The following is a 17,072-nucleotide window of genomic DNA, read 5'->3' on the forward strand; positions in this document are numbered from 1 at the left end:
GGTGATCAGAAAAACAGAGAGAGAGACACACAGAGAGAGAGAGAGAGAGAGAGAGAGAGAGAGTGCGTTTGTGCGTGCTTGTCTGTGAGTGTGTGTGCGTGAGAGAGAGAGAGAGAGAGAGAGAGTATGTGTGCGTTCGTGCGTGTGTGTGACACAGAGAGAGAGAGAGAGAGAGAGAGAGATGTAAAGAAATAGAACCTAAAGCTTCCCCTTGGCCAAGACTGTTGAATTCTCGCAGAGCTAGACTACATTTCCTTCCTTCAGTAATTGCAGCTGGAAACCTGCTGGTGGTAATGCACTGCTCGGCTGATTAAAGTGCGTGACAACGGGGTTTTGTGTGTGTGTGTGATTCTGAATGAATGCATTTCATTACCTTCATTAACTTCTCATTCATGCCTCTTCTGGATTTCAGATGAAGACGATGCTGACCTTTGCCCTCGTGCTGTGCGTTCTCCTGCCGCTCGCGCGCGGAGTGCCGCCAGGGTTCCAGGTGCGTCTGGTGGGCGGGTCAGGAGCGCACGAGGGCCGCGTGGAGGTGTTTCATAATGGCGAGTGGGGCTCGGTGTGTGACGACGAGGTGGAAATCAACCTGGCTAACGTGGTCTGCCGGGAACTCGGTTACGGACAAGGTTTAACGTGGGCACACAGTGCCAGATTCGGACAGGGTCGAGGTAAGGTGTATGTATGTGTGTGTGTGTGTATGTGTGTGTGTGTGTATGTGTGTGTGTGTGTGTGTGTGTGTTTGTTTGTTTCTGGGGCGTATAGACATTTTACCCACAAAAATGCATTATCATTACTTCAATGAAGCATAAAATATTTAGTAGTTTATATATTTATAGTACATAAACACACCACACCACATAAACACACCGCAATAAAGCCAAACACTATTAGACCGAGTACTTGACTAGCTCTCTAATTGTTACAGTTAATTTACTAGGAGGCTTTACATTGCAGCTCTGCATATGACTATATTTCAAAATAACCATTTTCCCCTTAGTTTTTTTGTAGTAAAATCTATTAAATGTAAGACAGAATCAAAACTAAATTTGATATATATATATCTTTGATATATATATATTTGTATATTTCCTTTGCGAGAGACTGGCTTTCAGACTTGGGTGTACCCACAAACATCTCAAAATGAACATCAAGCAATAGCAAACAATGTAAAGCATCCCGATCAAAACGAACATCTCCACAGCTGTTCCTGTCCAGTGCTTTCCAATCTCTCCTCAATTTACAGTAGAACCGTTTCTAGGTTTTTCTCCAGCTCTGGGCTGGCTGAATCATTCACGGCTTTCCTTTAGAGCCTTTATGTTTTCCTGGGGCATTCAGTGTTTATTTCATACCAGGCAAACACCACAAGAGGCTTCAGAAATCAAGCAACCTAACTGACATTGTTGCAAAAACAAAAACCTGTAGAGACTGACTTGAGTAGTGCATAGAAATTTTGTCACAGAACAGGAAGTACAGTTTAAAAAAGAAATGCTAAAAATGCATACAATACAAGGGATCTGAGTGCTTGTGGGAATCAAAGTGGTGTAATTGGCATGTAAGAGACAACAGAAAAATGCAATAACTAAAAGAATTGGGAAAGATAGCCTGTTGGAGTTTTATGTAATGTAATTTTTAGTATTATATAAAACCTTAAGATGCAGAAATGTGTTTTTACAATTGCCCTCTATCCTTCATCCTTTACTTAATTTCTTTACCATTATGTTCGTGTGGTGTTCATCTAAGTCAAACCCTCTGCCTTTCTTGCAGTTTTTAGTATCTTGCATGTGTGTATTTGTGTGCATATGTTTTCCTCTTTAGCAGGTTGCATTGGCATTTTTACTCATTAATGCCAACTTTTTTAGCTTATAAATGTTTTTCCTTTCCTTTTATAAAAAGATTATGGGTTTAACTTGCCTTTCTTGTGTATTTTTTCACATTCAAGGTCCAATTTGGTTGGATAATGTGGTGTGCAAAGGCACAGAGACTTCACTCTCTGAGTGTCGCTTTAACGGCTGGGGTGTAAATGATTGCACCCATGCTGAGGACCTTGGGGTTGTGTGTACACAAGAGGGCCCACGCCAGGGCCATGTACCCCGCTACAGTGAATCCACACAGCCTGCTGCTGCTGAACCTCACTCACCAGAAAGCGTGTCCACTAGGAGAGGCCATGAGATCGCCCTGAACAGAAACACTGCCCAGGGCTCCTCAAATCCATCTCCACAACTGCAGGGCCATCAAATCCAATTGCGCAGGAATGGCTTTGGTAGCACAGCATCACGCAGGCAAGAAAGCAGTGTGCCACAAGGACATGAGCTGCCCAATTACCTACGCAGCGGGTCATCATACAGACGCAGTCAGGACAGTCAACCCAGACCAGCATCCCAGTCTGGCCCTGAAAGATCCAGATCTCCACAGTCAGGTCCAGTGCCCAGGCCAGAGCAGTCAGATCCCAATGTAGAGCATGACAACAGAATGAACACTGATTTCACAAACACTGTGGAACAGGTATGAATAACGCTGTATTTAGGGACATTGATCCTACCTGAACAGTAATTTTTGCTGGTGATGTAACATGACCACACTTGAATTTGTTTGGTAGATCCTTTATTGAACTGTAATTCAATAGTTGACTGCATTATTTGACCCATTTACTATCATTCACATTGGTATAACCCACTTCCTCCAAGCACACTAGATCACAAAGCAATGCAACCATCATAAGACCTACAAAAACACTTTTAAGACCAATTCACTGTTCCCTTAACATTTGACTCATTTTGTTTATTTTTATATCATATTTATGTCTTACTACACAGTCTAGTGAAAAAAACGTTCAGTAGTTTAATTACTGTTTGCTAGACAAACTTTCACCATCTGTCATGTCTTGGCATGCAAAACAATTATTTTTCTAGGAGCATTGATGTTCTTAGTGTGTCTAGAATCCTTTTGAACCCAAACACCATTGCATTAGTTTTCTCATCAGTCCAAATTTTTTTCCGGTACACTGAAGATGAATGTTGTACTATTGTTTTGAGAACAGGATGAAATGAATGCCCAATTTGCATTCCTCTTTCTGTAGAGTGTAGGAAGGGGGAGTTTGGAAGAAGTTCGACTCCGCCCTGTTTTGCCTGGCACTCGGGGCACTGCAATGGTAACGGAAGGGGTGCTTGAGGTGAAGCATGCTGGGAGATGGAGACATGTGTGTAACCTTGGCTGGAACTTGAGCAGCAGTAAAGTGGTGTGTGGGATGCTGGGATATCCAAATACAGAGCAGCACAATGAGCGCTTGTACAGGTAAGTCAATTGCCCACATCCCAATTCTTCATTCGGATTCCCTGTTTGTCCTTCTGTTTTTATATTAATACTAAAACACTTCAGTATGCGCAATATGCTGTTTTATATTTATGTTTATATGCTACATCAAATTTCTAATAATCTTACATAGTGACAGGATTATGTACTTGTCCAGGTTTTTTGGACACATTATTGGCTTCACAGTTGCTATATAGTTTATAATACTTAAGAACTTTGGTGCAAATGTATAATTTCATATACACCGATCAGGCATAACATTATGAGCACAGACAGGTGAAGTGAACCAACACATTATTATATTAGGTACATGGTTATAATGTTATCCCTGGTTGGTGTATGTGTGTGTATGTTCTTCAGAGCAACTGTAATTCTAGCCTATCTTAAGAGGTCAAGGCATAATTCATCACAATATATACTGTATGCCCACAGATATGTGGACCCCTGACCATCACACCCATATGTGCAGTGGTTCTAAAGATTTGTCCATTTAGCCTCAATAGCATTAATGAGGTCAGGCACTGATGTTGGGTGAGAAGCCCTGGGGTGCAGTCCATGTTCTGGTTCTTCCTAAAGGTGTTCATTTGGGTTTGGGTCAAGGCACTGTACAGGACACTTGAGTTCTTCCACTGCAACCTTGGCAATCCATGTCTCCATGGAGCCTCTTAGGTTTAGGTTTGGGTCACTTAATTCCATTGAAGGTAAACAGAAATTCAGTACAACTGAGCTTTGTTCCACAGTTTGGGGAAGAACCACATATGAGTATGATGATCAGGTGTCCACAATCTTTTGGCCATATAGTGTAATCACATGTATAGATAACACATGGATATTTTTTTTCCACTGATCACGATTTAGGCTGTCATTTTGTATCATCTGTGTAGATGAAACAAGCGATTACTCTGTGTTTGTGTTTTTAATGTCATGCAAGTTGAATGCAAATATACAGTACATGTCTGTTTCTCCATGTTTATAGAGTGAAATATATTTGTCACCTAAATGTATTTTCTTTGCATGTATCGTTGAAGATTGTTCAACCGATCCATAGTCATTTTAGACTCGTGTCAGTAATTCTTCCTCTACTTTGCTTTTCCTTTGACTGGAAAGCCTTGAGCAGCTTACTAAATCATCCACACTGCGCCTGCCCCCCAGCCATAAATAGAGCAGCCACGGAAAACGCAGCTTCTCTCTGTCTTTATACTTTACCACAGATCCTTTTTCTGGAAGTTATACCCTGCACTCCAAACCCCCTAAATTAGACGGACTACATGCTGAAAAATCACCACTGGCTAATGTACTTTTCCATTTCATGAATTGTTTTCTTCTCCTTCCTTCCTGACTTTTGAAGTCAACACTCCATTTGCCAGTTATGAACCATTTCAGTAGAAATAACGTGGAATATACATTATGCCATTTTAGGCTTATTTATTTGTTTATACATTATTATATATTTACTGTCGTTGCTGTTTTTGATCTCTGGTAGATGCCTATAGAGGTTCAGTGATATAATCATACCCTGACTTCCTTGTTTGGGAGTGTATATGGTGTTTTTCCACAAAAAAACAACACATGCATGGCCACGGGCAGTTAGTGGCGTTTAGGGGAAGCAAGTTGTCAAGGCCCTTTCCACTGATTACGTCTGTGTTTGCATCATGATCTCGACATCAAAAAGCCGATGGAGGAAACGTAGCCAGTGTTATGAGAAAGTTGGCACTTTTCTTTTGTTTGTCCATCACTCACACCCATGTTTTGGCCTCTTACAAATAATACAGAATATTTATTTATTTATTAGACATTGTTATCAGAACAGCTTATAGTAGTATGATCTAAGCAGAAAGTAACTTTTGATGAAGTATGATTTGTTGAAGCAGTTTGTTCAAGAAACCTTGGCTCACTTGCAATCCTGGGATTTAACTCACAACCTTAAAGGAAAAATCCATCAGTATTAATATAACCATATTAGTATTTTTAATCATTATGTAACCTTCATTGGTGTAAAATATTAATTTCTGCCTTTTTTTAATTACATTTTTTTATCAACTTGGTATATTTTTTTTCAACAATTTGCTACCTACCTACTGTTACCTACTATGCCATGTGAATACCCACTGATAGTCAGGCCAGTGGGAATGCATTACCAAAAAGTGATCATATCATGAAGAGTAATCCTTTAGTCTATGTAATTTTCTCACCTCCTTATTTGTACAATCTGCTCAAACACATACGTTTCCAAAGCTTCATCCTAATAGCACTATCATGCTCGTCATCTCCTTTATTGCTGAACTGAGACTCCACTGTCACTCTGCATTGTACAGCTGCATTGCTTTCTAGAATTTGGAGTCAACCATTTGTTGTCTTTTGAGGTTAAAACACCATGGTATCCGCTGCTTCCATCCAAATTCCCTCCGCTGTATACTGGCAGTGAATATCTATCTACCTGCATATGATCTCATGGCCACATCTTGAGTATTTAACAGGAAACGTGCCGTCATGGCCTCATTCACTGATAGCGTGTTAATCTAAAGGCTGTTGCCTGTAGTCTCCACATCAAACAGCTGACAGAGGAAATTTAGCCAGTGTTATGAGAAGGGGTGTGTGATGATTGTCTCCCCGAGTTTGTTTTTGTCAAAATGATGTGATAAGGGTTGAGGCTTGGTGAAATAGCGTCCTAGGCTAAACCCACACTGGGATAAATGAGGGAGTATGATTACGGATGTTTCATCTCATGTAAACTCTGTGATGAAGAAAGTACATTGTGTCAGAGTTAAATCAACAGTTTTCTTTAAAGACCAAGGTCAGCCTGTAATTAGGAGCAACGTTTGGGTTAGAGCGGATCTGTTGTGTTATGATAGCAAGTGGTTAAAAAGGCCAAAAGGAGATTCACACCCACATTGTGTCTTACAGTACAAGCCAATGAAGTAAACCCACAATGCAAAACTAGTTTTTTTTTTGTTTTTTTTTTTAGAGAAAGTTTCTCGATTATTTGCTATTTTTGTTCATCATTAAAATTTATTTTTGTTAATCACCCCAGTCCATTTACTGTCTTGCAGGACACTTTTCAGGAGATTTTGTCACTCCTCTATCAGACTTCATCCGTTGTACTGAATTTTAGAAGATCCCCCGCATTATCCACCGTATAACTTGAGTGGATTTTAAATGAGTATATTGGTATCAAAAAACTAGTGAGAAAGCAGAAAAGGTTTGAAATACCATTGTATCAGTGGCGGGCCGTGCATTTCACACCTAGGCCTTCACTGGTGTCCTTCCTGAATTAATCCACCTCTATAAGCATCATTATGACGCCACGGCAGTAGATACTAATCAACCGTTAAATAGCAAAGTAAAAAAGAAATTAGGCTACAATATTTCACACCTCACAAGGAATAGTCGATTTTATTACGGTTGCTTTTCTCAATAAAGACATTCTTGATGCCATATGCAGAAAACTGCAATCACCGGAGGACGCAGCATCCGAAATGAGACGCAGAGAATATAGAAACACTGTATAACAGTGCATTGTGTCACAGGCTCTTGTAGCGAACATGAATGAAATTACATTACATATAGCAAAAAAACAAATTAACACAATTCAGTCTCACAAGTCTCCTTTCACTGCAGCAAAAAAAAAAAAAACACAGTCCACCCCGGGGATCTGGAATTGAAGGCAAACTGAAAACCCAGAAAAAAAACAACCCAAAAGCATAAATGGTTCTTGAAAAAGCTTACCAACTCTTTTGGAGAATCAGAAGGATTTTCTTGAAAAGTCCACCTTGAAAGTGCATTTGTAAGGATGTCTCTTCTGTCAGCCATTGTGAGTTAAAATATATATATTTTATTTAGTTTGTGCAGGTTGCTGCCTCTGACTACTCAAATTATCCAATTAAAAGATGTGAAATTGCTGACATAATCGTATGCCTGCTAGATGGCCCCAGTGACGACAACTCGAAATCTGATTGGTTAATGGAACAGTTTCATTGCCACTTATTTTAAGCTACGGATGCCTGCACTATTAATTCTGAAGGCATTAAGGCTGGGCAACACATGATGTCAGCCACTGGCTGAAATATTATAAATATACACTACTGGAAGCAGCGCAACCGAGAGAAAAGCTATGAAATGTAGAGAATAGACTATTGGGAATAATTTTATACAAATTCATGAAAAAAAAAAAAAATATATATATATATATATATACACTATATTGCCAAAAGTATTCGCTCACCCATCCAAATAATCAGAATCAGGTGTTCCAATCACTTCCATGGCCACAGGTGTATAAATTCAAGCACCTAGGCATGCAGACTGTTTTTACAAACATTTGTGAAAGAATGGGTCGCTCTCAGGAGCTCAGTGAATTCCAGCGTGGAACTGTGATAGGATGCCACCTGTGCAACAAATCCAGTCGTGAAATTTCCTCGCTCCTAAATATTCCACAGTCAACTGTCAGCTGTATTATAAGAACGTGGAAGTGTTTGGGAACGACAGCAACTCAGCCACGAAGTGGTAGGCCACGTAAACTGACGGAGCGGGGTCAGCGGATGCTGAGGCGCATAGTGCGAAGAGGTCGCCAACTTTCTGCAGAGTCAATCGCTACAGACCTCCAAACTTCATGTGGCCTTCAGATTAGCTCAAGAACAGTGCGCAGAGAGCTTCATGGAATGGGTTTCCATGGCCGAACAGCTGCATCCAAGCCATACATCACCAAGTGCAATGCAAAGCGTCGGATGCAGTGCTGTAAAGCACGCCGCCACTGGACTCTAGAGCAGTGGAGACGCGTTCTCTGGAGTGACGAATCGCGCTTCTCCATCTGGCAATCTGATGGACGAGTCTGGGTTTGGCGGTTGCCAGGAGAACGGTACTTGTCTGACTGCATTGTGCCAAGTGTAAAGTTTGGTGGAGGGGGGATTATAGTGTGGGGTTGTTTTTCAGGAGCTGGGCTTGGCCCCTTAGTTCCAGTGAAAGGAACTCTGAATGCTTCAGCATACCAAGACATTTTGGACAATTCCATGCTCCCAACTTTGTGGGAACAGTTTGGAGCTGGCCCCTTCCTCTTCCAACATGACTGTGCACCAGTGCACAAAGCAAGGTCCATAAAGACATGGATGACAGAGTCTGGTGTGGATGAACTTGACTGGCCTGCACAGAGTCCTGACCTCAACCCGATAGAACACCTTTGGGATGAATTAGAGCGGAGACTGAGAGCCAGGCCTTCTTGTCCAACATCAGTGTGTGACCTCACAAATGCGCTTCTGGAAGAATGGTCAAAAATTCCCATAAACACACTCCTAAACCTTGTGCACAGCCTTCCCAGAAGAGTTGAAGCTGTTATAGCTGCAAAGGGTGGACCAACGTCATATTGAACCCTATGGATTAGGAATGGGATGTCACTTAAGTTCATATGCGAGTCAAGGCAGGTGAGCGAATACTTTTGGCAGTATAGTGTATATAGTCAGTGATTCAGATCACTGCTGTTTAGGCCAGCAGAGAAGGCATTGCTGGCCCTGACGGTCCGCCACTGCACTGTATTATATAACAGTGCTGTCCTGACATCTTCACTTGCACAGGATCCAATGCATTAAAATCTCCACACCCAAATGTCATTGCAGTGTGGTGACATCATCCGCGTGAATCATGGAGTTAAATGCTGACTTTTCTCTGTTTAGTAAAGGTCTTGGAAGAGTGACTAAAGTCTGTAAGATGACAAGCATTGACTTTGAGGCATTTTAAATCTAATAATAAAGCTTACCACTCTTATTTGGTATTTAGGCATGAATAGGATGTTAAAATTAAACATGTACAAAAATAACAGCAAAAAATCAGTTTACAGCCTTAATTCACACAAATCTTATATGAACACTGTGGCCAAAGGTTATTATTTATTTTTTTAAATTCTGCTATTAGCCTTAATAACTTAGTACATGATATATGAAAACACACTCATTAGGTAATATCTGAGTGACCATTGTGTCCCAGATGGAAACGAAGCACAGAATGTGCTGCTCCTATAACATAGGATTATGCCCAGAGAAAGTGCATCTTAATTTCTCTCTAGAAATACCTTGTAAACCTGAAATAAAAATAGCTTTGAATATGACCACTAAATTAGAGTATGAATACTAAGAGTTAGATTATATGTTAAGATGTTCTTTGCAGGTTTTTTGTAGCTTAAATAGCCAGAATTTGGTAAGAGACACAGTAGCACTATTATGTGGTGCAAAGAAGCCGACATATTCATGACTTTTGTAGGGACACTTAAGAAAAATTCCTCTGTGCATCTAGAGTAAACTGAATCAAACTGAATTAAAATATGAATATTACGGGAATTGCTCAGTGTAGACTAAAAAAGTAATGAGGCATGTTATATGTAATGTTTAAATCTCTTGAAATTCTTGATTGTGATACAGCAGCACTCATTTCAAAACAGATGTAGATACATTTTTCTCTGCCATTCAGCTTTTCTTGAATTGAACTACATAAAAGATACAAACAGATTAAAAATAAATAAATAATATTTGTAAATATTTTTTACAAATCGTAGAAGGTCAAATGTGTACTTAATAATCGAACTCCATACTAAAGGATGTTAATTATTTGTTCTTGGTCTATGGTGGAGGAGACCGTGAGAGAAAATCTAAAAAAAATCTTAGTAAACAACATGTTTCACAGTTTAAAATATTACATATCAATGTATATGTAACATAAATACAGTGTAGTCGGGTCATTTGACAAAAAAAAGTATATAATACAGCAAATCACTTGGGAACTTGTTAGTGCATTGGGGTCAGTGTGCAGGATCAGACAAGATACAGCACATTTTCAAGAAGTTGTGTGTTCAGGGTCATAGGTAGGTAGACAGTCAGGCAGATGGACAGACTGACTTAATTGATCCTATGAAGGAAATGATCTTATAGCTCTATAACTCTTAAAATACTTAAAAACAAATACAGAACTACAAAAAATGAACTGAATATTAAATATGGATACTTACAACATTCAAAAAGAGTTATAAAATTAGGAACAATAAAACAGATGTGCAGAATTGTCAATAAATATATACAACATATGTTTAATGCAAACAGTATGTACAGATGTTTGTACAGTAGTGTCTATCACACAGAAGGTCATGCTCATGGATCCAGCAGGGATTCTATGGTAGTCCTGGGATTTGACCTCAGAATTATTCCTACATAATCCAGCATGAATAACTCCAGATTTATTCAAGTAGAATTCTTGATGTCTGATCTCCAGCTTTGCTTCATTTCTGCTTAGTTTAGCATTTGGACAGACATTCAGCACCAGTGTTGCTACAGAAAGCCCATTTGCTGTAAACCCATTTTCATACAGTCTATACACACTAAAAATGATCCATCACAGCTCAGCGTTAACTAAAATCCGATGTAAAATCCGATCTCTGCGTGACTGGTATCACTTTCTTTTAATTGTGGTCATTGTGGGAAGACAGTATAGCCTGTTTTGGCTTTGTTTAGTTGTTTGTGTTTGTTGCTCCCTCCAAAAATTCTGTACTTTTGGAGAGAGATGACAGTCAGGCTGCTTTATGTGACTGGAATATATAATTACAGAACCTTGTACCATGATATTTTATAAATTTAGCACATTTTAATTAGATTTTAAAACAAGATTCTGCTGACGGAATTGTATATTTAGACATGATATTTATCATCTTCTGAAAGGTTTTTATTTCTAGATTATACATACAGGGTTTTCTCAGCATACACTTTAAAACAAATGCAGTCCTGTGCTTCTTCCACAAGACCAGCCTTAGATCCGGGATGTAAGAAAGTGGCTGATTTGTGATAGACCATAATGCTGTCGATAGTCCAACCGACTCTAGGTCACCTTTGGGCCAAAATCACAAAATTCTGGCCTTGACAATAGTATTGGTGGTATCTGCAAAGATGGAACTGATCATGCGTTTCTATCATGACTGTGTTAGCTACAGAACACGTCTTAAATTTATCATCCCTGCTGTTAGCATGACTAGATGAAAGCCATCATTGAAAGTTGCAACATGTTAGAAGGAACCCCAAAGATGGACAACACTGCACAGCATCCATCAAGAAATTGTACGAACAAAAAACTAATTACAAAACTAAATTCTGCAAAATATTATGAAACCTTGGCCCAGCTAACTGTGTGTAGATAGTGTGTGTGCTGTAATTTTGTCCTTTTGATCAGCAGTGTGATGTCCACTCTCCGAGGTTCACCCTGTTTGCGGTCCAGGCTTCCGGCTTCGTGTCACGTCTCGGCATTGAGCTCCGAGCTGCTGTCCTTTCAGGCCGGGACGCAGCACTCAAGCTCCAGTAATTATAAGGTGGAATCTTGTGGCAGCGTCTCTGACTGCGTTTTAATAGCCGTGTTCGATTTGGCTGTGTCAGCACAGGACCTCGCCCATGTGGCCATTAAAGCCTCAGCGTTCTCTTTCCATCATTTCGGTTAAAGAAAGGTTTGTGTTTGAGAGAAGAAAAGCCATTTCTCGCCTTTTGGATGGTGTTTATATAGCCAATTTAAATGCCCAACATTTTAGTAAGTCCCCCTTACTAAATATTGAAGACTGACACTGTTTTCTTTGTGGTTGTGACCAGTATTATGCATTTTCATAGCTGGCTAAATACAGCAACAACCTGCTATACAAAAGCTTTCCTTTCAGCAGTCTAAGCAGTATTCACCAGAAAGAGTGTGTTCCTTTAGGCAAGTTTTGGGATGAACCCCTCTGGGCTGCCCGTGGTGGTGGAAGTTGTATTTTGTATTTTACCCCTACATTGAATAAGATGGTCTGAATCATATTTTAATGCTGTCAGACTTTTTAAGTGTCAAGAAGGATTTAGTGTGGTTTTTCTTTCCATCACAAGTCACATTTTGGGAGACATTACATGTATGAGGAATAACCATAATAATTTGAATCCAGGCCACTTTTCCTGCAATTTTTCTTGATGTAGGGTATGAAATGCTGGTTTGTGCTGGATGGCTGTTGTGCATATGTACAGTCAGATGGTGCTTGAAAGTGCGGGATATTTCCAAACACAAGTCTTGGTAGAGAAGTTATGCTTCACGGTCATGGAATTTTCTGAACTGACATTGATGACACTGGCTAGACATCAATGCTGAGTTTAAACATTGTAATCTAGTAGTAGTCAGCAGGACTTATTGTGGCTGCCCAGGCTCAATTTTATAGAATTGAATAAAGTTGTTTATATTTTATAGGATGGTGTAGATACTCGTAAATGAAACCTGAATTTCAACCCATAAATTCCACAGAATACAACTTTGCTCTTGAACTAAAGCTTTAACCAAACAGAGAAAACAAATTAATGTCAGGGGCTTCACTAACATACAGTGATATCAGCTATCATGTTAGGTAAGAGATCCAGTCTGCTCAGTGTTACAGAGGATCCAGTGCTTATCCCTGGAATGTTGTGTGTAAGGCTAGAATCTGCCCTTAGAGTATGAAACTTGCATTCACAGTCATTTACCTACATACCTGCATTTGCCAATCCTTCTACTGCCATGTTTTCTGGAGGTGTGAAGAGATTTGGACTCACGTGGACATTGGGAGAATGTGTGAATCTGAGGGTCTACTCACCCAGTAACCACTGTGCTAGTGTGCTACCACATATATTAAACTAAGTGAATTATTTAAGTTAAATCCTTTCATTGCTGAGACACTTTGCTCTTTTTCCAGACTAGTAACCAGTCCAGATTCCTGCCAGACCCCTCCAACACCAGGGAGACAGCCACACGATTGGAAAACATCAACATACTGAAAAGCATCCAAAGTGACTTAAACGAGAGGCAGAATTCAATCCCAACAGTGGCTTTCTGTCCCGCTGGCATTTAAAACCACAACCTTCCAGTCACTAGCACTGTGCATTTATGAATATAGAGGTAAAACAAAGTATAAGAAAGATAAAGGCCACAGTAGCTGTTGTTTGCTCTTAAAAGTAATACAAAGAGCCAAATTAGTGTGTGTTGTGTAAGTCTTTCACAATCCCACACTGATTCCCTGGGAGACATTTCTCATGCTCAAAAATGTGTCTGTGATCTTAAATGACTGCTCTTAAAATAAGGGAGGATCATTTTCATACTTTTACTACTTGTCTGGTGCAATCAGGGTGCTCCAGGATCAGATTAATGTTATGTGCACCTGCATTTCTACATTCTACAAAACTCTCACTTTCCTTGTTGTGTTACACTAAACACAACAAAAATCACACAGACAGCATCACACAGTCTGCCATGCTTACTGTGAAACCACATAAAAGCATGGGTAATGCAGCCATCTCTCCTCCTGAACATAGATTAGCCACTGGAGAAATTAGCTATGACTCAGAAGGTCCGTGGTTTGTTGGTGTCTGACATTGTGCCCTTGATGAACTTTCCCAAGGGCTACTACATACAAAAGAATTAGTTATTTTATTTCACTTCCTCTAAATCTTTTATGAACTCCATTCCTCTTCTTTTCTTTCGAAGTTCTCCAGTTCTTTGTGAGCAGCTGATGAAATCCTCTCGTAGGTGTACAAGTGGCAAATGAGCACTTCTGCAAAAACCATGGCCTAAACCAGACCAGACCACCAACACGCACATGCTGTGTGTGATTCTCTTGGGTAGACAGCAGTGTGTGAGGCTTGCTGCTCTTGTGGCAGTGTGTGTGTGTGGTATAGCCTGAGATGCAGGCCGGTACATTTACAAAAAGTCCTAACTAGTGTCCTGTATTAGCATGATATAATGCCCTATAATTTCTAGCTAGATTTTCCTTTTAGCTTCAGACTAAAAGGTGACAGTCTGCGATTTGTTTGCACAAGAAACTGTGTTGTAACTCTTTTAACACGGTATGGAGCACCATCATGCTTTCCATCCTTTATGTGGTGTGTGGCTCCCAATCAGCACCAGCCTAGTGGCTTAAAATCATCAGTAGCCTGTGCTTATATTTAGCTTAAATACCCATTAGCATCTCAGCTTCCTGCAGTCTCTCGTGGCTCCTGCATGGCTGCCTCTTTTAGGCAAATAGGCACAAAAGAGCTTTAGATGTTTTTTAAAGGGCTGGTTTTAACATGAATAGCACCGTTTTGACATAGTTTTCCACTTACCCCTAATGCAATCAATTGACTAATCTGACTTTTGCTTCTTCATTGGAGCTACAAGGTTAATGTTGCAAACAGCTAATAATAAGAAGCCTTTGCTACACTTTAGGCTGTACATTACAGCACAGTGATTCTTTTCATCACATATCCCAGCATTAGAGGTTGAGGGTCAGAGTAAAGGGGCAACTATGATACAGCGTCTCTGGATCAGAGAAGTTTGCTGGTTTCACCCAAGGGCCCAATGGAGGTAGCTTGGTGCTCGGTTCTAGGCCTCAACCCCCAACATTTTAATTAACAACTCAAAACCTTAACCACTATTTCTGTGAAAGTCACTGTTCATAAAGTGTGTATTATATGCCTTACTTGTTACCTTCATGAGTATAGTTGGTTAATTGAAAGGCTAATTTGTTCTGTGATTTGATTTGACCGAACAGTGTAATGAATGACCATCATTTGCAGATCATTTGAAACAACTATATGAAGATGTGTGTGTATTTATGGAAAGGATTTTGAGATCTGTTATCATTTATGTCTTATTTATTAGTTGTATCAGCCTTGTTTCTTTAGGGGAAAAACTAATGTCAAACAAAAAACTTGGCTGTGAAAGTTTTTTCTATTATAAAAGTGTGTAAATTAGATTTTTTTTTTGCCCAACCACTCATTTATGAACAGACTTGTTTGGTTCACTGAAGTTGGTGTTAAACAAGTGTCACATTCGTCACACAGACAGCACAGCAGTAAAGTTGTCACCACATCATTTGGCTTGTGTATGCCTTTGTTACGTGTCCCTTCCATGTTCATGTACAGCACTGTTCCATCTGAGATGGAGGTTTATCCTGAGAAAAATGAAAGGACAGAATGAGAGAGGGAAGAGACAGTGGGAGAAAAAGAGACACAGGGGGTGTCTGGCTGCAAGCAGGGAACACTGAGATCTCTGTGAGTCTGTTTGGGATCCGCAAAACCACCAAACCTCCTCAGCTTGTTTTGTCTGTCATATATACAGCTTCTATTTATTTAACTGACCCCATAAGGTAGAGCAGCACTCTACTGATGTGTGTACATGTGTGTGCGTATGTGAAGTTGGAAGTCCAGGCAAAAACACGGAAACAAGAGTCTGAATCACAAAATCTTGGACTGGTGGCACTTCACCTAACATAAACACACAAAAATACGCCGTGTTTACCGGCCTGTCTCTATGCTTAGGAACATATTTATTGAGTTCAAATTTGGGATGAGGTGTTCGTGTGTATTTTTCTGGTTATTTTATGGTTTATTGAATCTCTTCTCTCTCAGGAAACAGTGGGAATCCAAGATTGCAGATCCAGCCATGCGGTGAGTTATGACCGGTTATTTATTGTGTAATGTGCACATTATTGAAATGTTTAAAATCTAACTTCCTCTGTCTGTCTCACAGGTCTGCAGTCGGTAAGAAGGGTTACTGGGTGGAGAAGGTGAAGTGCACAGGAGCTGAGAACTCCCTGGCACAATGCCAGACTCAGCTGTCTTTCGCTCGTAGTGAAGTGCCGTGTATTGGGGGGATGCATGCTGTGGTACGCTGTGTACCTGGCCCACAGTTCTCCCACCTGTCTGGACAGCCTCAGGCTCCACCCTCCTCTCAGGTGAGACACCAGCTCATCATGCCCAGTCAGCTGTCATAATACTCTATAGGACCAAAGTATGTTGACACCTGACCCACAGGGCACCTGGCCAGCTTCATCAAATGACTAGATGCATTCAGGATAGGTTATTTTTGCATACTATGTGTTTCAGCGCTCAGCCGTTCCGCTCTGAGTTTACATGGTCTACCGCTTCATGGCTGTTGCTCCTAGACATTTTTAACCATTTCACAATAATAGCTCTGGGGCAGATCTAGCAAGGGCCAAAATTTCACAAACTGACTTGTGTCACTGGGCTTTTGATCCATTCTACTTCCACAATTTTATGCTTCTATTAGCTGTGGGTTTGGCTGAAACACCAGAACTCAATAATTGGGAGGGGACGTCTACATACTATTCTACTTATAGTGTATGTAAATATACGAAAGTGTGGCCATATGTAACTGAAACATGGGGCCTGGATGTATAAAGCTTTTTTCCAGAAAATTCCACATAGGGTGAGCAAACAAAAGGTTTTAATATATTTTTAACAACAAGAGAGTTTACTTATTGACCTCCTTTTTTGCTAGTTAAAAGTCCTCCCTTTTTACTTTGTAACGTCAATCAAAAAAAATGTAGTGAAGCTGAGTATTATACACTAACTCGAGTCAGGGTGCAAGGTAAAAGGGGTATGATCAAATTATACTTAACATAGCACAGAAAAACATGTATGCAGGCACTGTAATGTGTGTAGTGGCCATTTTCCTCTGGAAATTAAAACATATAAAGCAAGATGTTTTGTTTCCTAATACTATAAAGTGTAAAAGTTGGGACTTCCATAGAGAAGGATGACAATGATGAATTTTATTATACCGAGAAATTTAATATGTTGGGCTTCACAGATATTCCTTTATTATCCTAAGTACCATAGTTGTGTGTGTCAAGATATCAGTAGCAGAAAATTGTATTGTTCTTTATGAATGTGATGTAAATATTCTTTAATAACTTGTATTTGCCTCCAATGTCTTTTTTCAGTGAATTTTCTGAAAACCTTTTGAATCATTTC

General features: G+C 39.9%; 1 protein-coding gene across 1 annotated transcript in view; it reads left to right on the forward strand.

The window, feature by feature from the left end:
* LOC131347704 (lysyl oxidase homolog 4) overlaps nt 1–17,072 on the forward strand; it is a 31,850-nt gene that overhangs the window by 948 nt on the left and 13,830 nt on the right. The window contains exons 2-6 of the mRNA XM_058382044.1: nt 413–671; nt 1,943–2,505; nt 3,080–3,294; nt 15,705–15,743; nt 15,826–16,030. Of these exons, the coding sequence (XP_058238027.1) occupies nt 413–671; nt 1,943–2,505; nt 3,080–3,294; nt 15,705–15,743; nt 15,826–16,030 (1,281 nt within the window). The remainder of the gene's footprint in view (nt 1–412; nt 672–1,942; nt 2,506–3,079; nt 3,295–15,704; nt 15,744–15,825; nt 16,031–17,072) is intronic.

Source organism: Hemibagrus wyckioides, linkage group LG27, assembly GCF_019097595.1.
Source record: "Hemibagrus wyckioides isolate EC202008001 linkage group LG27, SWU_Hwy_1.0, whole genome shotgun sequence".
Lineage (NCBI taxonomy): Eukaryota > Metazoa > Chordata > Actinopteri > Siluriformes > Bagridae > Hemibagrus > Hemibagrus wyckioides.